The 27,202-nt window shown below is 39.5% G+C and overlaps 1 protein-coding gene and 1 long non-coding RNA gene across 5 annotated transcripts in view; both read left to right on the top strand.

The window, feature by feature from the left end:
- The first annotated feature begins 40 nt into the window (after positions 1–40).
- Positions 41–12,204, top strand: LOC134299875 (uncharacterized). Of its 2 annotated transcripts, none has more exons than XR_010007121.1 (2): positions 41–3,008; positions 9,686–12,204. It is a non-coding gene; the product is annotated as an uncharacterized LOC134299875 (long non-coding RNA). The 2 variants fall into 2 exon arrangements; XR_010007120.1 differs by having other exon boundaries at positions 9,683–12,204.
- Positions 12,205–15,752: 3,548 nt separating this feature from the next.
- trdmt1 (tRNA aspartic acid methyltransferase 1) overlaps positions 15,753–27,202 on the top strand; it is a 28,433-nt gene continuing 16,983 nt past the window's right edge. The window contains exons 1-2 of one of the 3 annotated variants that reach the window (XM_062984384.1): positions 15,753–15,855; positions 25,801–25,910. Coding sequence is in view for 1 of the 3 variants with exons in the window: in XM_003221954.4 (XP_003222002.2) it covers positions 17,019–17,082; positions 25,801–25,910 (174 nt within the window). In the remaining 2 variants the exon portion in view is untranslated. Of the gene's footprint in view, positions 15,856–16,794; positions 17,083–17,274; positions 17,419–25,800; positions 25,911–27,202 lie in introns of those variants that run through there. The other 2 variants (XM_003221954.4, XM_062984385.1) reach the window with 2 other exon arrangements.

The following is a 27,202-nucleotide window of genomic DNA, read 5'->3' as shown; positions in this document are numbered from 1 at the left end:
GAAAACCTTTCCCTTGAGGATCCCAAAACTTGGAAAGTTTCATAAAGGGAGATGGTTCTGTTTCTGACAAATATAGATATTTTGTCTTCTTTCTGTAAAACTGCCCCACATGACCTTTTTAAGGGAAGTCTTTTACATCGGGGCATGCCCTTTTTTTCTTAAGAACTGTATGAGGTCCTGGGAGGGAATACATGCAAATGCATGCAGTCTTATGACTGTGAATTATTATTAATTCATACACATACTTATTCCCATACACATGTCACTATACAGATGTTTATAATCCTTCCACGTTTTCCTACTGCTCTCTCAAATCTCTTTTTTCTTAACGCAGAAAATCTGTGAAGGACAGAAAGATGGAAGAGCTGCCCCAAACCTTTAGACTGGCAGTTTAGGATTCTTATATCAGAAATCACTTAACACGTATAACATAATGGTTTTCTGGTAATATTTTGATCATGGTTTTTCTAAGATAAGCTGTAGATTGAATAGAAATCATAGCACCCTCATTTTATTTTATTCATGCCATGTTGTTGCAAAAAACAAAGCTGACAAGTCTGAGCTGTCAAAATATCAGTAATCCAAGGTTCCCATAGCGTTTTGTTTCATTTACTCATTCCTAGGTCTCAAGAAAGGAGAAGGCTGTTGGGGTTAATAGGCCTAGCACCCAGGCCTGCATTGTGTAAAGCTGCCCACATCTTTGAGAGCTCTTTAGTTAAGCGGTTAGGTTTGAGCTATAATCCTTCCAAAAACTTTGGCACTGGCAAACAAAAAATAGCCCTTTCCTCCCTTTAAAAAAATTGAGAGAAAAGGCAGCTGGTGACATTAAGAATAATTTGTCAGATTACATTTATTGTACTTGGGAAGTGATTATGAAATTGGGATTCAGTTGAGCAGAGAGTTTTTTGTGGGACATGATGTTGATTTGGCTGTTGGGGAACCTTATTCATTTGAATGATGACTGTGCAAATAAAATTAATAAAAAAGAAGATAAGATACTCTCTGTCAAGATGGGAGGCACCAGAAACCATAATTGCTGCTCTTGTTCAGGAATGCTTTAGTTGCATGTTTCTGGATAGCAGGGGGTTGATGACCCTTCCAGTCCCTCCAGCTCTGAGATTCTATGATTCATACACATGAGATGGAGTCTGAATCACGTATTACATGTCAAAGTGCTTGTTTGAAAGGTGAAAGCAACTTCGGAAGATGATGGTTCAAAGCAAAGGAAGAAGGTGGCATGCAGTTTAAACCCACACAGAGAGCGTTTTTCTTTTCCTATCAGCAGGAACAAAACAAGAGTTTTCTTCCTGAGACAAAAGTTAAGTTGGCAACTCCTACTCTTCTCGTGGTGCCAACATAAGTTGACTGTGCAAACAAAGTAATATGACTTCGACAACTAATAGAGACATCCTACTCTTCAGAACTGGTTTAGGGGGCCCTTGGCAAGTCATGTTACCTGTGTTCTCAAAAGAAGGCCGGTGATTTAGGAAGTGGGTTGCTGTGAGTTTTCCAGGCTGTATGGCCATGTTCCAGAAGCATTCTCTCCTGACATTTCACCCACATCTATGGCAGGCATCCTCAGAGGTTGTGAGATCTGTTAGAAACTAGGCAAGTGAAATGTCCAGGGTAGCATTGACTAGCCTTGCAGCTTCAAAGCCTGGCTGCTTCCTGCCTGGGGGAATCCTTTGTTGGGAACTGTTAGCTGGTCCTGATTGTTTCCTGTCTGGAATTCCCGTTTTCTGAGCGTTGTTCTTTATTAACTGTCCTGATTTTATAGTTTTATTTAATACTGGTAGCCAGATTTAGGAAGGATATCAAAGTGTAGCCACTAACACCTAGGAACATCACTCTACCTACTAATCCTATCCTTTGATTTACTGCTTTCCTTGTTTTCCAGCCACTTTGGTAGTTTCTTGTGTGTTTTTTTGTAAAAGGATTAAATATTTCTTTCCATAGTGCTTCTCCTCTGCTCTCATTCTCCACCTCCTGAAGCCCTTTCTGGTATTGGCTTTCAGGAGGAACATACACACTTAGTAGATAATGTCCCTTTTGGTTCTGAGGGAGCCAAGGAGAGAAAAGAAAAATAGTATAGTTCTGAAAAACAGCTTTATATCCAAAAGTGGTAGAGATGCCTGCCTAGTAACCAGAATATTTCTTTCTTATTTCTCAAAACCTTTCCAAGCCTATGCAAATACTAGTTGCAGTAGCTCTTTCTGTGTTTGTGGTTTGTTGGGCAGCCTCTGATGGACTTGATTTCTTCCAAAGTTGTGAGATACCTGACGTATACATTGTGACAACAAAAACCTTACTCTTGTTTCATTTAACTGTGGTAACTGAGATTTCTTTTTTCTGTAAAGTTCTATTTAGTAAACACTATCAAATCCATATTCCATTTTTTTCGGTTGCCATGGGAAGCTACCAAACATACACCAAACCCTGAACTGAACTAGTAATTTAGAGAGGAAATGACTGTGTGGGGATTTTTTTCTGAAACCGTATTTTTTATATATGTATGTCCATGGCATTTGACTTCCCCCACCTCCTGTTCTGAAAGGAAGCACTGTCTAGATGATTCATAGTATTCAAACCACGAGTATTATTTCCATAGTGATGGTGTTTAGCCTCTTTTATTCAGTTCCTCTGCTCTTCTGATTTTACTTGTTATACATTTTTTTCAAGTGCAGAAGGGCCCTTTTCTTTTCCCGAGATATGTCATAGCTTTAAGAAGTAAAAATGTTTCTACTGTTGCAGTCAGTTCTAATGTTATCATTCAATGTACATCCACTTGTCTTGTGAAGTTCAAGCACATGTTATATGCATGTTGCCTGGATTTTGTATTTACATTGGTACAACTAGCACCTTGTCTGATGGTTCTTTTACTTCAGGAAAAAATGTCACCATGGACTAACTGAACACTGGTAGCAACACCGAGGCATTAATAAACTAGTCTACATGCCTACTGATGTCAGGAGGAGGACATGCTGTAAGAATAACAAGCTCCCCAGTAGGTATGATGACAGAATTCTTTCATTAATACTCAGTCAGATGATTATTCCAAACATTTGACCCTCATTCTAGCACAGAATTCATGCAGTCACCTTTCTGTGGCAAAATGTTTCAGCACAGTCTTTTATTGATCCCTACAACACTGAGAGCCAGCATATTGTTGTGCTTTGAGCATTGGGATATGACTCCGGAGATCAAAGTTTGAATCCCCACTTGGCCATATAAACTTTTGGTGATCTTGGGAAGTCACAATCTCTCAGTCTCAAAGGGAATCTTACCATAAAAACTACATGACAGCTCTGCCTTAGGGCCACCACAAGTCAGAAACAATTTGAAGACACATAACAAGAAGCAACAGTAATACTGTGAGGGTTATGCCAACCTAGCAGTTCGAAAACATGCAAAAGAGTAGATCAATAGGTACCACTCTGATGGGAAGGTAACGGCACTCCATTCAGTCATGCCGGCCACATGACCTTGGAGAGGTCAATGGACAACGCCGGCTCTTCGGCTTAGAAATGGAGATGAGCACCAGCCCCCAGAGTCGGTCATGACTGGACTTAACGTCAGGGGAAACCTTTACCTTTACTTATGTCTCACTGTAAAATGTAGAATTTTCATAATCAGCAGAAATGTTGCAAGGTGTAGTGTTGCACCAGTAAGTACTAGCGGTATAAGCTGACTCAAGAGAATTTGCCAGGACAAAATCATATATTTGAGTGTGTAGTTTCTGGGCTGTATGGCTGTGTTCTAGCAGCCTTTTCTCCTGACGTTTCGCCTGCATCTGTGGCTAGCATCTTCAGAGGATCCTTCAGTAAATCATATCTTCCTTTCAATCCATCTCAAATCTATTATTGATCATTTTTATTATTTATACAGGGACATCAATACAAATATTGCTTTACAAAGTTCTATCAGTGAAAGGAAAGTGCCCCATCTCTATGAAACACATAATTTGGGCTCGACTGGGATGAACTATGGAGGGAAGAGATGAGTTCAAGGAGACAAACAAAGGGCAATATCCAGTGTTTCAACCCCAGCAGGGGAGAATTGTTTCCATCAGTTTCTCCTTGGGTTGCTCCCCTCACCTCCTTTTGCTTCACTGAGAAAATATAGGATTGCTTATATCTCCCCTGAGATTTCTCTGTAGGAGGTCAAAATATTGCACACGCAGCCATCGCTGTGCATATCCATGGGACTAGCTCTGTGCTCTCATGTTAAATGCTAGGTCAATAGCACTTTGGTTTCTATGGCTACAACCCCCAGATGACTTACATCATCCTATTCCAATCAATAGGACCTCAAAGTAAATGATTTAAGGTTTCCAGCTGAGTTTATTCCTTGTGGGACACACCTGATTCCCCTTTCCTGCTGTCTGCTGTGATTATCAAGCTAGATGCATGTAACATTTGCACAATGTTGGCTGGGTAGCTGTTTTTTTAAAAAAAAAAATCGAGCGCAGGTGTTATGTGTGTGAAAAAGAGGAAGGCAGCAGACTAAGAAAACTACAACAGGGAGCATAAAAGTACTATAAGGCTTATCCTCCTGCTCAATCAGATTGCCTCCAGATGTATCTTAGACTATAGATCCCATTATCTATATATATATTGTATATACTTATAATATTGATAATATTATAATGTAATACAATATTATACTACTAATAATATATAATATTAATTATATATTCTATATTAAATGTAATATTACTAATAACAATACCATATAGTGATATAGTACAATATAGTAATTTAATGCTTATATTGTGCTATGCTAATATATTGTATGTACATTTGGTTTGTAAGCCGCTGAATCCCCTCCAGGGTGAGAAGAGCAGGATATAAATGTAGTAAATAAATAATAAATAATAAATTATCCAGTTGGCATATACTGCTGTAATATTTTCATAATCATTCATCTAATCAAACATGGCCCATCTCAGTTGCTTTTCCCTTGTAATGAAAAAGATACCTGGATCTATGGGAAGCTGCTGGGGGTCCACATTTCAAACCTGCAAAGTAGATAGTGAAGAAAGAGTCAAATCCCACTCTCACTGCTTTTCACAGCACCTCAAGACTGCTTTTCATTAACACATGGAGGGATTGTTACTCACATCTGTAAAGAATGTCTCACACAGCTCTAAGATGCTTTGTGGTACAGAGGTCTGGATGCAAGCCCGTGGTTTCTGATTAAATCAAAAAGCTCTCTGCATAGTTTGCAGAGCTGTCTTTCATACATGTGATATTAATTTAAAGGGTCTTTACATTTTTCAATGCAAGTTGGGTCTATACAGATAGACTCAGACACATGACTGAACCTCTCAAGTGCGAAGATAGCAGGGAAGACCTACTACAATATAGGTCTTTCCTCCACCCCCTTCACACTAGAGTTTGGATCCACTTTAAATCTACTTGAGGGAGGGGCTTTAAACAGCTCAGCCAGACAGACCCTGGGCTTCACTAAACTACAAACTCCACGATTCTGCAGGAGGCAGAAATCGGATTTAAAGTGGATCCATGCTCTGGTGTGATGAGATACTTAATAGGTTTTTCCTTCAGTCGCCAATCCATCTTGAAATTCCTATAGAATAGAAAAATAGAATTCCAATATTTGTAGGGTTCACATTCCCTTGGTAGTTTTGCCTACATCTTTTCTTTGGATGCCGTAACTGTTCTTTCTAAAAGCTCAGCTGATGTTACTGTAATACTAAAAATTTGGTATGAGAAGGGCATTTTTTTTTATAAAGGGAGCATAATTCTTATTTGAAGGTTGAAGTTCTCATTGTACTCCCCTCCCCAGCAGCTATACCCTTGCCTTCCTTTCAGTTTTTCTTTTTTCATTTTTGCAATGAGTACAGAAATGTTCCTATTTAACTTCTTGTTTTTTTTGTTTTTTTTTAAAGTTAGAACAAGCTTCTCCTTTAGATCAGAAATAGTAAGTCATGAATTTATTTCTTGGCAATCCCCCCATTTTTTTTAAACAAAATGGCCCAGGACATACAAATTACAGAGTTAGTCTGCCTTGTTTCTGAGCCTGGCAGTCAAATGCTGCTTGATCTCATGTTGGGCAAGTCACAGAAAACTCCTGAAGTGGGTGGGTTGAGTAGCAACCCAATAGATTTTCGAGGAAAGGGTTTTAGGTCTGCCCCTCCCTCACCTCTGCCGAGCATAAGAGGAGAATGTTTTCATGAAAGGAAATGATGATGATGCCCTTCCTCAGGGTGAGACCATGCCTGGCAACGGAATTGCTTATCTGGCACAAACTGTCTTCCCCTGAGATGCCCGCGGCAGCCAAAGCAGCAGTCCTAAATGGCAGCCAACTGCTCTGTCCAGTTTTAAATGAATTCAAGTAGGTCCTCCATGCCAAAAGGACTAGCAGACGTGCTCCAATCTGGTTTAGGCTATTTCAGGATTGCTTGGCTTGGTAGACAAAAGGAGGTGGAGGTGTTTGTACATCCCACAAGGAAACCCGCGCCAAGGCAGACGTTCAAGATCAATAAGGAGAGGGAGGTGAAACAATGCCATCCCATTTTAACATCCAATATACACATTTTCAATTAACTCAGGCTGGTTGCAAAAATTCAGGTAGCTCATTAGTCTGTAGGCCTATTACTTGGACCATGATTCTAATGGTGGCAGGTCCAAAATTTTGTCAGACTTTTAAAAAGTCATGATAATACATACCACAGTTCTATTGTCCCTTCACGTGCGGATTTAATTACTCACAGATTCTATTAAAATGTTCTCTATAGGAATCTTCAGTGTGACCTTATGGTCACCTTCTTCCAGACATGTTGGACCATCGTAGAGTCATAGAGTTGAAAGAAACCACAAGGATCATCCAGTCCAACCTCTTGCCATGTGAGGAAATACAATGAAAGCACTCTTGACAGATGGCCATCCAGCCCATGCTTAAAAACCTCCAGAGAAGGAGACTCCTCTAGGTCTTCCAGCACAACTCTATAATCAACTTCTGCTGGAAGTTGACCATACAATCACATTGGAGGACCTGGAGATTTTTTGAGAAAACACTTATTTAGCAATCTCTGGGTCATCCAATGTAACTCTGTGGTCAGCTGTCAGCGGAGATTGACCATAAGGTCTTGCTGGAATACCTTTCAGTGAAGTTCTGTGCCCCTAACCCTAATGAATGCAGAGGGCTGATGGTAGAAATGTTGCGTAACAGTAGTGGTAGAACAAAGATACATCAAGGTATTTTAAATGTACAAAGCATAAGCAGATTTAGTTGCTTCATTTAAATTGTCCCTAACTGACTTTGCAGGTTCTAGGTTTTATTTAACCTATAAATGAATGCTTGGAGCACTTTAATCAAACTGATAATATAAGCTTGCATTGACACACATAGGTTTCTAAAATAGCAGCCTATGACCTGGATATCTAAGTCCCCTGAAATAATTGAAAACCTAATCCAGTTGCGTGCTGCGTTTACCTAGAATTTCAGCTTCTTGGAAAAATACTTGATTGAGGCTCAACAGGGAGAAAAAAAGTAAACAGGAACTCATATCCTAATATCTAATTTAAAATTTTAAGAATTGCACAGCTCTAGTGGAGCTGTCATTGATTATCTTATGAAAGCTTCTGGATCAAAACACAGGACAGACATTAAGGAAATGAATAAATGCAAAAGAAATACAGATGGTGTGCATTCCCTGTAAGTAATCAGGTCAAAATCTCAGTCCTTATAGCTTGTAAAGAGCTCTGTTACTTCAACTGTGAAACCCATATAGACACGTGTTGGTCCATGTGATGAAGCAGAGAGGAAAATGCTGTGTAAAAGTCATTTATTTCACTATATTCATATCCTGCCCTTTTACTAAAAACAAGTTAAAGGAGGGAACAATAACAGTAAAACATAGATGAAATACAAAGTTTTGTACCTCCTCCCCCTGCCTCAACCATAGAGAAAATAGCTCAACTGGGAGGGGAGAAATACAACTGAAATTTTGTTTTGGAAGGTGAGGGAAGACTATAGTTATATGGTACCTCATTATAAGGATTGCCATACAATTGGAAACAACTTGGTGTTAGGATTTTTTAGTTGTTAGTTAGGGGAAACTACCCAAAAAACAGCACAGCGTCCAAAAACCTGGGGGGAAAACTGATATAGTTTGAGCATTCAGCTCACAGCAAGCAGGGCGTGAATTGCCATATGCCTGTAAAGAATTTGGAGCATAGGAGGCAGAGTTTTGCCTTTAAAATCACAAAAGGTTCATTTACAAAAATAAGAATAACTACATTTCTTAATGAACAGGAGAAGGGGGGAGGGATTTCCCTCAGCCTATTCTAAACTAACCAACTACTCCTCATTGAGGTTTGAAGACTTGGGCAGTGTGGGGTTGCACTCCAACACTTGGAAGGCACACAATAATTATACCCTGTTAATAGAGTTATTGGAGCCTTATCCTGGATTCAATATGGCAACGCTCTGAGATAGGAATCTCTGGATTACAGAGGATTTGAATCAGCTCATGGAGGCTGATGGTCCCTCCTTTCCATGCCCTGCTCCCTCTATATTGTAAATACATGGTATTTCTTCTTTTTTTAAATGGAATTCCTATGGACACATTTGTGATTCATTAGAAACATTACAAATTTCAACTGCAGTAGTTAGGGTAGACAAGAACATTTCAAATAGCACTTTCTGGTTTAGGTAGATAGCTCATACATTTTGTTATTGCATGCCTTTACATTAGATCAGATAGTAATTAATTCAAGAATGTTTATCATTGCAAAATATTCTGTTTGCATTCTTAGCCCATTACTTCTAAAAAGTTAATGACAGCTTACCAGTCTCTATTAATAAGGTGTGCATTATCCAATGCTCATAAGGTTTAGAAGCTTAAATCAGCAAAGGAGCTCAACTGGTGAGGTTTGTAGTTATTGTCGCACCTTAGGTTAGCTTCACCTTGCTAAAGACACCAGGCTGCACACAGATCGTAGTCTTTTGTAGTTTATTAGGAAATAAGGATAAGATAGTTCATAAAAGGTAAAAGTTCAGTTCCAAAAGATAGCTACAAAAACAAGGCTTTAAGAACAAATCCATGGAAACATTAGGCATGAAGCAAGGTCCTTAAAACGAAGCCAAAGTCCCAGAAACGAGGATACATCCAGGCTATAAGATAATACAGGAAAGCAGACTTAGTTCTTGATTCAAGCGAGGAAATTACTTTGACAAAGATTTCTCTCGCAGCAGACTGTTTTAATAGCATACCATGAAGGCATTTCTTTGCCCTTTGACTTCCCTCTTATTTGCTATTCTGAGACTTCTGCGCAACCCCCGAAATTCCAAACAACTAGCCCGATTTAGAAATGCAGCCTCATCGCTTTCAAGGCCACAGGGCTTGTTAGTGTTATCAGGCTGAGGCTGGGAGCTACTCTACCTTTCTACTTCTTGCACCTGAAAAACATCATTGGTAACAACATCATTTCTTCCTGTGGGAAAGCCTCCCTGCTCCTCATCTCCCACAGCAGGGACATTCTGCACCTGAATCCCATAATTCATCTTGAAACTAATCCTGAACCTGAATCCCATCATCTTGAAACTGCATCCCAGAATCCTCATCAGAGTCACACAAAGGCTGACACAAAGGCTGAGTCACAACAGTTATTGTATGTCACCTGCTCTGTTATATTAAATTTCTTTTTTTGTTTACCAGCAGAATCTCCGAATTACATGCATCAAAAAATTTAAGCTTTTCAAAGGTGGAAGATGAAAGATCAAGTGCTTTTCAAATTTATTTTCCTGTACCTTTTTCTTATATACACCCCTACCTTCTTTTTAACCAAGGTTCACATATTTTTTTGGAAAAATGGAATCTCATTTCAGAAACAAAACAAAACCAGACATTGTGGGTCAAGAAAATAATTTCGCCTTTGAGGAATAGTGCTTTCAAGTTCCCTTGACTACACTGCTATAGCAAACAACTATTTGATTTGGTAAAGAAAATGTGTTTGAAATATTAGAAATCTGTGTTGCTAGAATCTTTCTGGTTGTGCTTCAAACACAAAGCTTGTCATTGTTAGTAAAGCTGATTTGTCAGATGTGCATATGTATGTGGATTCAACCCGTTTTGAAATGTTAGCCTGGAGAAAGAAGACAGCTCCTGGAACAAAGCCAAGATATTTTCTCCTGCCTTGAGAATCAAGAGAAACTTGAGTAGAAGTTGAAAGAAAATGACACCAGCAAGTCTAGGATTATCCGAAGGAAAGACATTCATTATAGGGTGAGCAGACAAAGGAAGATTTAAAGTCTCTCTGTCTTTATCTGCACCAATCTGTGTGAATACAAGCATCTTAAACTGAGTTGCATCTCTTGCACCTCCAACAGACATGTGGAAATAACCTACACATAAGAGTACTTATTAAAATCCAACCAGTTCTCCAAATTCTTTTAATGTCTCATTTTAAAGTTTTATACTCTCCAAATGATTCTCCTGTACACTCACTAGATGATCTGAGAATGTTCTTAATTCAAGTGTTTGTTTGTTTGTTTTTAAATGTTTAACTCTCCTTATCTTATTGTTCTGTTCAGAACCTCAAGGTCCAAAATAAGCAAAGGAGGAGAGAGGAGACATCCTTGCCTTGCACCTTTTTGTATATCATGTGGATTTGTTAACTCGCCATTACCATTTGTGCAATCCCATGAATTTCATGAGATTTTCTTAAGCAAGGAATACTCAAGAGATTGGGGTTTTTTTCCCAATTATTTCCTCTGAAATAGTCCACAGCACCTAGGATTCATAGGCGGTCTCCCATCCAAGTACTAACCAGGCTTACCCTGCTTAGCTTCCAATATTAAATAGGATCTTGTACTTTAAGGGTATTTAGTTATATTGGACATACAGTGCATATAAAGGTGTAAGGGCCTTGCTGAGAACTGTAATTTTCTAGTTAAGAGAATGTTTGTTCCTGTGTAGATTAAAAATAAAATGAAAATATAGCTAGATGTTCAAGCCTCTGTTATGCTGAAAGACTGCACCAATCTCTTGTTTATAAAGTTTCCTTCAAGCACATAGAATGAGGTACTGCTAGTCGTAATTTTAACTTGAGTTACTGATTTCCTTTCTGCAATTTTCTTAGAAGTGTGTGACCACTGATGCCAGCTTAAGATATTGATTTGACAACTTTTTTCTTTTCTCTTTGCATAAATGCATGACACAAAATATTTTTAAAAATGGAAAACAGTACTAGGGGTAATTTCCAGTAGTTACTAAAAAGGAGGCCACTATTCTGCAAACAACCACCCACTCTGATCTTGTGCTGTAACAAATGTAATGGTCTTAATCGCTCTTGTTGGCTCGTTTTTGATGTATGGCTTTAATTGCATTTCCAAGTGGGAGTAGACTGTGGCAAGCACCAAAGCCATAAGCTTAACAAGAGGATGGGTTTAGTGCCTTCAGCTGTTGCAGGAGCAGATGTGTCTTGTCTCCCTCTTTTAATCAAACAAAAATTCACCTACTCCAGTTTTAAAATACCATGCAGTTTTCTCAGTTTTGCTCACTGACAAGAACCAGTTTCAATACAACTGATGTAAAAGGAAAGCAAAAAACAGCAGTAAAAACATGGGTAGTTGAGTGGGCAATAAGACAAATGTCCTCTTGGCTTAATAACTTTATTAAGCCAAATAAAAAGGGGCAGAACTGTGTGAAAGTTTTTGACATTTCCAGATATTCATGTCAAACGACATTTGTGTATGTTGTTTTTGTCTTTCTTTTTTGTTCTTTTTAAGTTGCTATGTTGTTGTCTGATAGTAGTAGATAGTATGTGGTTGTGCAGTTTTTAATTTTATGTATGAGTATCTTGCTTGTGTGCATTTCACCTAAAAGAAGAAAAACCAGAGAGTCAATTAGAGGTGGTGGCTTGAATGTTGAATTAGGACTCCATGAGACCCGGATTCAAATCTTTTGCTTGGTTGTGAAAACTCATTTGGTAACCTTGGGACAAGCCACACTCTCTCAGCCTTAAGGGAATGCAATATAAATCCTGTCCTGAACAAATCTCAACAAGAAACCCATTTGTTAGGATCACCTTAGAGCTTCTATTACTTAGAAATAACCTGTACACGTGAAAAACCAACAAAAATCAGGGGATTGCATGCAAAACTTGTATGTTATTGTATGCTATGCTGAGAATTTTTGTTACACAGAAGGAGTATTCAATAAATTAGAAATAAAATGAATGCTTGCTTCCTTTATCATTTATGCAAATTTTCAGGTGTTTACTTATTTTGGTATGATTCTTTGTAAAGGAAGAGGGGGAATTTCCTGGAGATCTCATTAAGCCTTCACCTTTCGCTTCTGAGATTTCATCAGAAGTTGTTTATATGTGTTCAAGATTATTTTAAGAATCACAAAGGCTAGAAACAAGCTAGGTTTTGGGAAGGGGTGGTGTGTATGTTCACAAATACAGATATTTTGCTGCCTCTATTAAATATATACAGACAGTCCCTGAGTTACCAATATCCAACTTACAAATGACTCAGATAAGAACGGGGTTGAGACAACAGGAAGTGAGAGAAATCTTCCCCCAGGAAGGGAAATTCATTTCTGTAAGAGTAATCATGGGGGAAAGGGATCTCCACTGAAGCTTTATCACCAATTCTTGTTTCCACAACGACCCAAAATGTTCAAAATCCAATTATTACAGGGACAGAAAATCAGGTAAAATGTACTTGTCCGGCTTATATATAAATTCAACTTAATAACAAATCTCCAGGACTGATCTTGTTTGTAACTTAGGAACCGTGGTGGCACAGTGGATTATACCCTTGTGGCGGCTGAACTACTGACCTAAAGGTTGGGTTGCTGACCTGAAGGTTGCTGGTTCAAATCCTCGAGATGGGTGAGCTCCCATGTGTTAGCTGTAGCTTGCAGGGACATGAGAAAAGCCTTCCAGCAGGATGATAACACATCCAGGTGTCCCCTGAGCAACGTCTCTGTAGACAGCCAATTCTCACACCAGAAGCGACTTGCAGTAAGTTCTCAAGTTGCTTCTGACGCAATAAAACTGCCTGTACATAACTCTGGGTACTTGTTTTTTTTAAAAAAAATTAAGCCAACTATTAAACATACAATGATGATGATGATGATGTTTTATTTATATACCATCCTATCTCCCTGAAGGGACTCAGCGCTGTGAACAACAAAATCAACAAACATTCAATGATGTACAACAAACAAGTAAATAAATACCCATCTCACCCAAATCCCAAAACAAATACACATTTATACCAAAAGTAAAACTCATTAAAACAGATGATAGCATATACTGTAACATTTACAATTCCATAATAACCATTGAAAAACAACAAAATCAAACAGGCAGAGTGAGATTTAAAAATCAGGATAAAGATTATAGGTTGATTTGCAACTAACACTGTTTGCAACCTGTTTACCACACTAGGGGTGCTTCTGCACTGTAGAATTAATGCACTTTGACACCGCTTCAGTTGCCATGGTTATCCGCTATTTCTCTCTCTCTCTCTGGTGGACAGAATTAACCAAGCTAGCTGTCAACACTACAAACTTGCTTTTGAGCTTTTGTAATTACACAGGGTCTGTGCAGTGTCAACATCCTGCATTCATGAACATGACAGGTGAACAAGACCAGGTGCAAATAAAAGGGACAGCTGGAATAACAGAGATGGGCCAGACTAACAAACCTTAGAAGTTTAGAAAGAAAAAGGGTTGGGGAGGGGTTCAAAAGCAACTAGCAGGAATTATGAGGCCCTGGCCTAGGAGCAGCAGCCTTGAATGTCACCACACTGCTTGATCATCTTAGCGTATGTTTTACAAGATGACGGGAAAGAGAAAGTTTCACCACCAACTTCCTTCCTCCTCTCCTCTGACTGTTTCTGCAATGGTGCAATAATTTTTGAAAAACCATTACTTTGAAAAAAAATTCAGACTTCAATAATTGAGCAGAATATGGGTAGGATATGGAAGTCCTGCCTACGAATTGTTTGATATTTAAAATCTCTCCAGACATTGCAATTCTATAGAGTTTCCCAAGGAGTAAATCTCAATGTGGCTGGTCTCTGGATTCCTTGGTGGTATCTACACTGAATGAATGCAGTTTGACACCACTTTAACTGCCATGGCTCTATGAAATAGAATCTTGGGATCTGTAGTTTGGTGAAGTACCAGTACTCTGGCATAGAAGGCTCAAGACATATAAAACTACAATTCCCATGATTCCATCACATAGAGTCATTGCAATTAAAGTGGTGTCAGACTACATTCATTCTATGTGCAGATACACCTTTGGAGCCAGATTGAGACAGGACACAGGAGTTCTAGGTTCAAGTTCTTTCTGATCCAGAAAAAACTCATTGAATGATCTCAGGCCCCTCTCACACAGTTGAATAAAATCCCACATTATCTGCTTTGAACTGGAATATATGGCAGTGTGGACTCAGATAACCCAGTTCAAAGCAGATATTGTGGGATTTTCTATCTTTATATCCTGAGTTATATGGCTGCATGAAAGGGCCCTCAGACCTCTTGTTTTCTCACTCTCTCAAAACTTGGAAGTAGCTATTTACCAGTGAATAGTTATTTGTAATTACAGCAATTCTTTTTCTCAATAATGAAAAAAAATAACAAAACTACATTACAATTGTAATTTATTGAGCCATGTCATTCAGTTTGTGATTAAACTTTTTATTTACTTTCGTCACTTATGGCCTTACAAAAAAACTATGAAGGTTTATCACGTGCAAGATAGTAGCATTTGGATTTTTAAAAAACTAAACAATATTATGTGTATTATTCTTGAAAAAGAGTATAGGAAACAGTTACTAATAACTGTATCTGCCACTAGAACTATTCTTTCTGGCTTTGTAACCATGAATGTAACAAATTACTTTAAAAAATTATCTTCCCAAACTCTCTTCTTCCTGGCCAGAATCACTGGGTTGTTGTGAGTGTTCCAGGCTGTATGGCCATGTTCCAGAAGCATTTCCTCCTGATGTTTCACCCACATCTATGACAGGCATCCTCAGAGGTTGTGAGGTCTGTTGGAAACTAGGCAACTGGGGTTTATATATCTGTGGAAGCAGAGCCGGTCCTAGGTATTTTTCAAGTGTAGGCGAACAGAATTTTGGCGCCCCCCCCCCCCCAAACCAATCACTGAAAAATAAAAGCGTTGGATAAGCGAAAATGTTGGATAATAAGGAAGGATAAAGGAAAAGCCTATAAAACATCAAATTACATTATGATTTTACAAATTAAGCACCAAAACATCATGTTTTACAACAAATAAATAGAAAAAGCAGTTCAATACATGGTAATGTTATGTAGGAATTACTATATTTGCGAATTTAGCACTAAACATTGAACAGGGATATAGGTCAGTGTGGACTTAGATAACCCAGATAGCCCTCAGTATTAAAAAAAACCTCTAAAATCAGGACAATAAATAAAGAACAACACTCTGAAAACAGAAGAAATCCAGACAGTAAACAATCAGGGACAGCTAACTCCTCCCAAAAAAAGATTCTCCCAGGCAAGAAGAAGCCAGGCCTTGAAGCCACAGGGCCATTAAATGCTAATCAAGGTGATTAATTACAACATTCACACCTGCTTCAAAGAAAAGTTCTTTCTCCCACTCTGGACCTTCTACAGATATATAAACCCCACATACCTAGCTTCCAAGTTCCCACAGACCTCACAATCTCTGAAGGCCCCAAAGGTGGGCTCGCGTGGTGCGAAGGTGGGCCTGCGCCGGCTGGAAAGCCCAGCATGGGCACTGGGAGGCCCGAAAGAGAAGGAGGTGGAGAGTGGTGCCCTCCTCCCAGGACGATGGTGCCCCTGGGACGATGGCGCCACAGGCAAGTGCCTATTTCGCCTTATGGTTGGACCGCCTCTGTGTGGAAGGTCCAGGGTGAGAGAAAGAATTCTTGTCTGTTTGAGGCAGGTGTGAATGTTGCAATTGACCACCTTGATTAGCATTGAAAGGCTTTTCAGCTTCAAAGTCTGGCTGCTACCTGCCTGGGGGAATCCTTTGTTGGGAGGTGCTAGCTGGCCCTGATTGTTTCATGTCTGGAATTTCCCTGGGCTCTTCCACACAACTGAAAAAAATCCCATATTATCTTCTCTGAACTGGAATATATGGCAGTGTGGACTCAGACTGGTAGCCAGATTTTGTTCATTTTCATGGTTTTCTCTTTTCTGATGAAATTGTTAAACTGCAGGAGTTGAATTCCAAAACACCTGGAGGGCCCAGATTTGCCCATGCCTAATCTACACTGTCTCCTGCCAACCTAGTAGTTCGAAAACGTGCAAATGTGAGTAGATCAATAGGTACTGCTCCGGCGGGAAGGTAACAGTGCTCCATGCAGTCATGCCGGCCACATGACCTTGGAGGTGTCTATGGACAACGCCGGCTCTTCGGCTTAGAAATGGAGATGAGCACCAGCCCCCAGAATCGGTCACGACTGGACTTAACGTCAGGGGAAAACCTTTACCTGTTCTACACTGTAGAAATAATGCAGTTTGACACCACTTTTAAGTGCGACAGATTACGCGGAGCTGTAGTTTGGTGAGACCTTAGCACTCTTTGCCAGAGAAGTTTAGCGGCCTTGCAAAACTACAACTCCCAGGATCCCATAGCATTGAGGTATGGCAGTTAAAGTGGTACCAGACTGCATTATTCACAGTGTAGATGCGCCATCCCTGCCTTCTGGGTGAAACCTGTTTAGATTGACAAATCTGAGTGTCAAGCTTGCATTAGTTCCGCTGTGTGAGTCTATGCAACCTGTGTGTGGTCTGCCAATTAAAAAGGCACATGGCAGGGGCTGCCTTGCCTGCCTGCCTGCCTGCAAATGGACTTTCTTCCTAGCAGCAGGATGCCTCTTTGCCCGGCAAGTAGGAACCAGAAAGCACCGGAACAAAGAAAGGTTTGCTTTATTGCGGCTGCCGGCAGGAATTGCCCGATGGCTGCCGGTTGTAGCTGCTGTTTGGAGGAAGGAGGAGGAGAAGGAGGAGGCTGGGAATGGAGCCCTTGCGAGTGCTGGAGCTTTACAGCGGGATCGGAGGGATGCATTACGCCTTGCAAGGTAGGGTTTGCATTGCCCACCCGACTCCCAGGACTCCCCAGCACTGGCTGAGGCATGGCAGTTCAAGTGGTGTCAAGCTGAATTAACGCCACAGCGTAAAGTCCTGGCTTGGGAATGGCAGCGTGGCCGCCTTCTCGTTATGAATGGGAGCCATGAATGGAAACAGCCTCTTCTTGTCACGTGATTTCGCATTACACGTCACTGGAGGGGTCTGCACAGTGATTCCTCAATGGCCATCTGTACCATTATTTGTCCAGTGTTTCAGAAGAAATGTAGACCCTCAGTTAACTATCGCCCACGGGGATTGCTAGGTAAAGGTAAAGGTTTCCCCTGACGGTAAGTCCAGTCATGTCTGACTCTGGGGGTTGGTGCTCATCTCCATTTCTAAGCCCAAGAGCCGGTGTTGTCCGTAGACACCTCCAAGGTCATGTGGCCAGCATGACTGCATGGAGCGCCGTTATCTTCCCGCCGGAGCGGTACCTATTGAATGAATGAATTGTTTATTGTACTAGCCATAGGCCATGACATCAGTAATATACAACCTTTATAAACACTTTCCAATAAAAACATTAAAACTTATTCAAAAATTAACACTAGCTCTTTAAAATTATGATAGCAGCAACATAACAATGACAGTGTCTGATTAGTATCATCCCAAACCATCACCATTTCTGTCCTCAAGTATGGATTTTGCTACCTTAGCTCTGATCTTTTGGGCTGCAATTGCAAATGTGGCAACCTTTAGTGTTATATTTTTGGAATAATCTGCTAGCAAGTCACAGAGCACAGCAGATACCAATTGATCTACTCACATTGGCATGTTTTCGAACTGCTTGGTTGGCAGGAGCTGGGGCTAACAATGGGCGCTCACTCCGCTCCCGGGATTTGAACCTGGGACCTTTCGGTCTGCAAGTTCAGGGGCTCCTTTGCTGGATAAATTTAGTTTCTAGTTGCTTGAGAGTTACTATTAAAAGCAGACCTAATACTATACCATACTATAAACCAGGCATGGGGATACTTTGGCCCTCCAGATGTTTTGGACTTCAATTTGAAGGTGAAATCCAAAACACTTGGAGGGCCGAAGTTTACCTGTGCCTGCTATAAACTCTGTATTGGCTTGATATTAATACAGTAGAATCTCAATTATCCAACATAAACGGGCCAGCAGAATGTTGGATAAGCGAAAATATTGAATAATAAGGAGGGATTAAGAAAAAAAGCCTATTGAACATAAAATTACATTATGATTTTACAAATTAAGCACCAAAACATCATGTTTTACAAGAAATTGACAGAAAAAAACAGTTCAGTAATGTTATGTAGTAATTACTGTATTTACGAATTTAGCACCAAAACATTGCAACATTTACTGCAAAAACAATGACTACTTAAAGGCAGACTGCCTTGGATAATACAGAACCCTGAATAAGTGAAGCTTGGATAAGTGAGACTCTACTGTATTATAAATTAAAAGCAAATGAAAACAAATAGACTCGGTTTTGGTTCCAGTGGATTGAAGATCTGTAGATAAAACATAATAAAATGGCATTACATATGCACCATCTACTGTATTCACTTTAATCAAGATCTTATTTACTTAGGCGATCCCTCGTTGTACAAGTATTATGGCCATTCAAGTGTAGTGTCCTGTCGATGGGTGCGCAGGTGACCGTAGAGCCCTATTCATGACCCACATGTTCTTCCACATTGAGACCATCGGTTTCCAGATGGAAGGCAGCCCCAGTCAGAGTTGGCATGATGCACCTTCCTCTTGGCATGTTTCTCCCTTTTGCTCTCCATTTGTGTCTCTTCAAATTCCACATCACTGCTGGTCACAGCTGATCTCCAGCTAGAGTGCTCAAGGGCCAGGGCTTCCCAGTTCTCAGTGTCTATGCCACCGTTTTTAAGGTTGACTTTAAGTCCATCTTTAAATCTCTTTTCCTGTCCACCAATGTTTTCTGTTCTTGAATTGGGAGTATAGTAACTGCTTTGGGAGATGGTGATTGAGCATTCGGACAACGTGGCCAGTCCAGTGCAGTTGATGGTGTAGGAGCATTGCTTCAATGCTAGTGGTCTTTGCTTCTTCCAGCACACTGACTTTTGTCCGCCTGTCTTCCAAAGAGATTTTCAAGGTTTTTCGGAGGCAATGCTGACAGAATCGTTCCAGGAGTTGAGTGTGACATCTGTAGATGGTCCACGTTTGGCAGGTGTATAACAGGGTTGGGAGGACAAAATTACAAACAAACACTTTGATATCCCTACGGATGTCTCGATCCTCAAACACTTTCTGCTTCATTCAGAAAAATGCTGCACTTGCAGAGCTCAAGTGGTGTTGTATTTCAGTGTCAATGTTGATTTTTGTGGAGAGGTGGTTGCCAAGGTAGCGGAAATGGTCAACATTTTCTAAAATTACGCCATTAAGCTGTATTTTTGGCATTGCAGAGGGATTGGCTGGTGACAGCTGGAAGAGCACTTCGGTTTTCTTGATGTTCAATGAGAGACTGGGCTTCTCATATGCTTCTGCAAAGGTGTTTAGAGCAGCTTGTAGGTCTTCTGCTAAATACGCACAGACTCTGTTACATTGGCATATTGGAGTTCTATAACAGATGTTGTAATCAAGATCACCCTGTAGCTAGTTACAATGACAGAAATATTTTTGGGGAGCCCAGCTCAGATCTGCTATATCATGTGCTGTAGGCTTCTGGTATCCACTGGGTTTTGGTTCCAGTGGATATCAAGATCTGTAGATACTCAAGCCCTATTCTGTATGGCAGAATGATAAAATAAAATGGTGTTACACATAAAACAGAAAAACTAAGGATTTCTCTTTCTCCCCCTCCCCCTCTATGTATTGAAACTACAATGACAACAGTGTCAAACTGTTAGTTCTGCAGAGTAGATGCAATTTTAGTCCTTGATTCAAATTCCCCACCAACTTTCACATACCAGCTGTGCCAAGACTGATGGGAGTTGCAATCTAGTAACACCTGGAAGTCCATATGTTGTTTATCCTATATTTTACGGCGCCCAAAGGAATCCCACCAAGGTAGCTGCTCCAACCAACTAGAAATATTGGATTCTAGGAAACTAATGTAAGTTGTATTTACTCAGCAAGACTCGGGGAATATGTGTCTCCAGCCATTTACCGTGGATACATTTTCAAATTGTACGCCACAGTTAATTAAATTAGAAGCAGATGTTGCCTGGTGAGGACGGCTTTACTTTAATCCAATTTGAGTTCCGAATTGTAGCATTCATTCTGACAAATTTATGAGTGAATGCGTTTTCTGTTAACCCCTTCTTCTGAGTTTTGGTTAATAGTAATGAAAAAGCAGACTTAAAACAACGAAACTATCTTCTAAACTACCAGTCATTTTATCTCTACCAGAATTTATACAGTATACTCTCAGTTATCCAGAACTCCAGCAACTGGAACTCTCAAGCAACCAGCAAAACATTCAAAGAAATATATACAAACACGCACGCACACACATACATATACATACACATACACACACGGAAAACTTATTTTTCTCACTACTGCGGAGTAATAATTGGAGTACAGTGAGAAAAACACCCATGTTTCCATGTGTGTGTGCATATACATAAGTACAGTCAATTCTCAGTTAACTGGCACCCACGGGGATTGATATGTGCCTGATACACACACACACACACACACACACACACACACACACACACACAGAGTACACAACCTTTTGCATGTCTAAAGAGTACCTTAAGATATTAATGTAAGCATTACGTTTTTAAACTTTTTGATTTTAATTTTAGACAAACTTTAAAAAGTCAGTATAAAAGCAGTCTTACTTTCTTCATTTTAATAATTGAACTTAACCGTATGCAATTCTTTTACCAGATGATCATCACAGTCCTGTGAGATGGGGTTAGGCACATTGTGTGTTAGAGAAAATGTGTGTGAATGAAAGAGGCAGTGGATGGCCCAGTGTCATTCAGTGAGCTTTATGGATAAATAGAAATTTGAACTCAGGAAATCTGACATCCTGAATGCATTATTGCCTACTCATTATTAGCAGGACTTTTAAAATGGTCTGTAACTGTTGAATTCATGAAGCATGATTTGTGATTGAATCAATTTGGTTACTTTTCCTTCAAGACAAATATAGTCATATATTTTCTGCAAAACCTTCCCCATTTATATTTGCCCTGTCCAAGTATGTGAGTTATGTGGCCTTCCAGTGGCTTTTGGACTGCAGGTCCCAGTACTCCCAGCAAGCATAGTCAAAATGCTGGGACATATAGTTCTATAATATCTCCAACGCTACACAATTCCCCCTTCTGTTTTAATAGTTTAAGCATTTTAGTTAGAAGTCAGCTAATGTGTCTGCAGTCATCTGAATTAGGGATGCTCCAGAATACAGGAACAAAATGCTATTATTCATTTCTGAAACTTGCATTTACATCTTATGCCCATGAACAGAGGAGTTGCTGTCATGTCTATTAAGGCCATAATTTACATTTTTCTCCTTGTGGGCTGGCTTCAAGTGAATCACTTACAATAAATAGAAACAGATGCAGAAAACTTTGTAAGAGGAGCTTGTGCTCTGACTTGGGTGAGCAAATCCAGAGAAACTTGAAGGGCTAAATGGCAATTGAAATTTAAATAAGAAGTGACAATAGCGTCATTTGCATTCTAATCTCCATGAGAAAATGTATGCTTTAAAAGCAAACCTATTGGTATTTGAATGCCTTTTTATGATAATCCACATATAGATAGACAGAGTACATAATATCTTTGCTTTGAACATTTAATAATTGAAAAGTGTGGCAGGACTTTTGTTTATGCTAATTTTGTAATTTTGTGAATCAAGCTATGTACATTCCCTCCATGTTGAGTAATATGTATGTATTTGTTACCAGTTTCCGCAACTTTCTTTTCAAAACTATCGAGATCTAATTTCTTTGCTTGGTGGAACGTGAGTTCTCAACTGTTTAAATCTGGTTTAAATAATGGAAATTTGATCAAACTGTCAAGATAGTTTAAGCATTCTTTTGGGAAAGTGGAGACCAGGGCTCAAATGCATGACCAGTCATGAAAACTCACTGGGTGACCTGGGCAAGTCACACTCTCTCAGCTTCAGGATATAAAGGCAAACTCTTTCTGAACAGATCTTGCCAAGAAAAACCCATGATAGGTTTACCTTAGGGTTGCCATAAGCTAGAAATGATTTGAAGGTGCATAGGAAGAATAAAATTGTGGGCAGAATAATCACATTATAGTTCCTGCCATCATAACACCACATGATGAGCATTACAAGCTGTAGCGCTCTCCATCTGATAAAAATAGTCATGTAATTTTTAACTTGCAACTTGTTTTAATTGTGTAGGCAAACAGAACACAACACACACACATACACACGTATTTTATTTGTACTTCGCCACCATCTCCCCGAAGGGACTCGGGACAGCTAACAAAATACAGCAAAGTGTCGCATATAGACAATACATAATTCTAAAATGATAAAACCATAGAATTAAAATCACACACATACATAATTACAGTGTAAAACATGAAAATTCATAAAATGCAGTCATTGCTGCAGATAAAAACAAGTTGTTTCGACTGACATACATGTAGTGTGCAGCTTGCTGAACATCATATAAAAATCTGTCTAGGACAAATAAAACACACAACAAAATATTCCCTCAAATACACTTTAGTCTAGCTACAATACTTGTTTCAGTATTGCAGTCCATAATTTCTCTTTGCTTATAAGCAGATAATTGATCTGCCGAGGCTGCCTTATTTACCCCACGCTAGGTGTCAGTGTTAACTTACCTGATTATTCAGCTCAGGTATTTGTTTTTTGTATAGCGTGGAAGTTATATACCTGGGATAAACACAGGTACAAAGTACTATTAATACAACTAGTCTAGAATATTAGCGAAGGCAGTGAAATTGCTTATTTTGAACAGGTTTATTAAAGCAAAGCTTTTGCACTAATCACCTGTGGTCTTGACCCCCAAAAGCTCATTTCATGTATTATGTTTACAAATAAATGTAAGAAATAATTGACCTGAATGCCTTGAAAGCATTAGATGCCATTTGTTCTTGGAAGCCAAGGAGTCTCAGACTTGGCTAGAACTTAGATGGGGGAGCGCTAAGGAACACCAAATGATACAGGCTATATTTTAGACAAAGGCAATGCAAATCACCTCTGAGTATTCTTTGCCAAAGAAAAGCCAAATTTGTGGAACCGCCTACACATGTGTTTACCTCCCTTGAGCTTAAAATGTCTTGAATATGGATCATTAATTGAATGTTAATCTTGATATGTAGGCTTGCTTCATATTTATTCATACTATTTTTCTCAGCAGTTTCTCTACAATCAGTTAAATTAGACATAGGTTTTCAGTCTTAAAAAAGGACATGAGACAAAAGGAAGAGAGGAGGAGGAGAGAAGAGGAAAAAAGTAGTTGTTTTCAGCTAGGGCAATTTAATGATTCTATTTTGCATCCCACCTCTATTGCATCCTGCTCAAAGAGGAGATGGTGTTCACAAATGAGAAAGGAACCTGCAAGGATTTTCTTTCTTGTTTTAATTTTTAGTTATGAGTGTTCAAACACTACATTTTGAAGTCTATGCCCTCAGCAAACCTATCATTCTGAGGCAAAGTTCTTCCCAAAAATACAAGTGGCTATACTGATCTAAAATCAGTTCGAACAATTTTTATCTCCATCAGGATCAGGTCTTTTGTAAGATAATCGTGATTTACCAATTTACTAAACAGCCTCAAAAGCACTTTGGATTACACTAAGGATAGCTCATAACCTTTTTTTTCTGTTGCTGAGAAAGTTCATTTCCCCTGTAGCTGTTGTTGGCTTGCAATTAAATTCAGTGAGAACAGGAAAGTTTGAGGTGAGGCATTGGCATCTGACATCATTCTAGGCTTTAGACTTGCATCCCTGTTTCCACTATACCAGTGATTTCCACTGTTTTTTTTAGCTCTGTAACAATAGTCCAGAAGGTCAGCACAGCACATGAAACTTTTACAGGTGTGTTTTCCTATGCTAGGAAAAAGAAACTTCAACTTCTGTGGGTACATCTGCTACTATTAAAGATGTCCAGTGCCTGTGGAAAAAAGTCTTAACAGTAAATGTTTGTTCAGTGCTGGTTGGGCCATTCTGGAAGTTATTCCAAAAAAGTAGCTTTTCCACACTTGGGGTGGTAGCTAATGACATACAAGTTTATTTTTTTGCCCCAGAACAAGCAGAGGGAAGGCATTAATCCAACACACAGTTAAAGCAGAATAAGTCCATGGATTCATCAAGTGTCACCAGACTTGTATGGACCTTTCCAATCCTAATGGTCTCTTCCCTCTTCTACCCATGATAATCCATGTGCTGCTCATGGGATGTGGCAGTTTCACAACCACAACGAGAATGAATCACCAGATAACAAGCAGTTGCTATTGTCAGCAATAGGAAATATCACTATATTGGCCAGTTCACAATTTTAACCAAGCAGTTTCATTTCACTAACTCCCCAACCATCTGCCCACCAACATTAAATCTACACTCTGTGGCAATTCAGTGCCAGGGCCCTTTCATACAATACGTTGAAAGCACCATAATTCTATAATTGACTCTCTATAGCAGTGGGTCCCCAAATATTTTGGCTTTCAGATTCCAGAAACTGGTTGGGATTTACCAAAAGGTTGGCAAAAACACCAAAACATCTGTGCATCCCCTGGGTAATGTCCTTGCAGATGGCCAATTCTCTCACACCAGAAACGACTTGCAGTTTCTCAAGTCGCTCCTGACACAAAAAAACCCATTGTTTGTTATTTATTTGCATCTCTTTATATGCTGTGACATCTGCAAGGAGGTCAAATATGATGTATGTGGCTCTCCTACTGCTTTATCTTATGTCAACCTTTCTATTTTATCTTTGTAACAACCCTGTGAGGCAAGGCAAGCTGACAGAAGATTAGTCTAAGCTTTAAATAATTTTTGGCTCCAGATTATGTATGGGGGGAATTTCCACCATGGTGTATTTTTTTTGAAACAGTAAGTGACTTTCCCTCATTTCGTCTTGTTAAAAAAGCATGGTGGAAATGCCTCTGTGTCTCCAGAAAATGTTTGGGGGCTTTTCCTTTTCCTCCCTCCCTCTTTCTTTCCTTCTTGTATTACATTTTTCAAATAGAGATGTTGCTGATAAAGAGTCCCAGCAGCCTTCTCACTCTGCTGATATTTTTATTTTGCCCCTGAAAATGTTCTTTGAGACGGAGACAAACCCAAACATACTTCAAGGATGTGGCTGTCACACGTCCTTGCCAATATCTCAGTAAACACCTGCATATATGTGACTCATGTTCAAGGCCAGCTTTACTGACCATTTTGAGCCAAGTAATAAACAGAATCAAGTTCCACAGAGATATGTTCAATTTCAGGGGAATTAAGGCCACCAGGAATAGCTAACTTCAGCAGCTTCTGCTTGCTGGGTGAATGTGACCTCAAAAACCCCAAAGCCCCACAGCTGGCTTTCTTATGCAGCAGATTGGAAGAAGTTACTTGAAGTTGTATTGCCGAAGGCCTGAAGTTTTTTGTGGCTCCAGATCAGAGATTTTCTGTTCATTACAACAGATGGCTGGCAATTTTATTTGGAGATATAGATGAGCCCAGTTTTGTCTAAAGAAAATTAATCTTCACTGTCTTTCTTTCTCCAATTGTTTCCAGCCAGTAATATACTTGCAGAAATTGTTGCAGCTGTCGATGTAAACACAGTGGCCAATGAAGTTTACACACACAATTTCTGCACCACTCCATTGTGGCCAAAGACAATTGAGGTAAGTAAATCAGGAGGAATATCAGAAACTTTTGCCTTGAGGTTTATTCATTTGAGTTTATATTACATACGTCTGTGTTATGAGGTTCACTTTCTGTTTGTTTGTAAAAGTCTGCAGTTCTTATCTTCTTTGTTTTGCTTATCATGAAGTTGTATATTGTTTTAAAGTTTTCTCTTCTAGGTTGATTAGCAGGGTCCTTTCTGAGTTTAAGGGAAAGCCATAATGATGTTATAAATAGGTAGACTGGACGTACAAATTTATATCTTTGGAGATTTACATTTACAGTTTTTAATTATGATTGATGTGATCTCCCAGATCTGTTTTTTTAGGCAGTCAATGCCCCAAAAGAAAGGTCTTTGAGGTGCTGCAGACAGCGATGCTGGGAAACGTTGACTGCAACTCTGTCTTGGTCAGACGGCATGTTAGTTGAAACAGTTAGCCTGTTCTCAGCACACTCCGGGAAAGCATGACAGACATCAATCTGAGTGGCCTGATTAGGTCTCTGGGTACATCTACATTGTAAAATTAATGCAGTTTGACAACACTTAAATTGACATGGCTCAGTGCTATGGAATCCTGGGATTTCTTTGGGAAGGCACCAGCACTCTTTTCAGGCTAAAGACTTTGTAAAACTACAACATCTATGATGCTGTAGTATTGAGCCATAATAGTCACATGGTGCCAGACTGTAGTAATTCTACTGTGTAAATGCACCACCAAAAAACTGCTAACTTGGCTGAAAAGGTAGGGGTTTTGGTGAAGGAGATAGTCTAAACAAGGGACCTCACCCCATGGGAGGGGAGCAGGGGGAGTTATCTTGTTTCTCTTCACTTTAAAGATGGAGTCCCATGGAGCCCATCCAAGTGGATTTCGTCTTCAAGGTGAAGAGAAATGGACCAATGTTTAGCTGGGGAACAATTGACTTTACTGCTTTCACTTCTTAAATAAACAGCTGAAAACAGCTGAAACCAGGCATCTTAAGGTAGGATGGGAACTATGGTTAAATTTGTTTTCTTTGGAAACAGAAGGCCATTGAATGCCAAACTTAGAAGACAATTCCCCCCGCTTTTGGGATGAGGTCCATAGTGGCGATAATGGAGGTTTGTTGTTGTATTTACATCTGATGATGCAGGCTCTCCAATTAAATTTTCTATCTTTTGCTTGTACAGTACAGTCTCACTAATCCAAGCTAAACGGGCCGGTAGAAGCTTGGATAAGCGAATATCTTGGATTGTAAGGACTGATCAAGGAAAAGCTTATTAAACATCAAATTAGGTTATGATTTTACAAAT

Source organism: Anolis carolinensis, chromosome 6, assembly GCF_035594765.1.
Source record: "Anolis carolinensis isolate JA03-04 chromosome 6, rAnoCar3.1.pri, whole genome shotgun sequence".
NCBI lineage: Eukaryota > Metazoa > Chordata > Lepidosauria > Squamata > Dactyloidae > Anolis > Anolis carolinensis.
The sequence above is the reverse complement of the archived record's forward strand: the minus strand, read 5'-3'. Positions and strand labels throughout refer to the sequence as shown.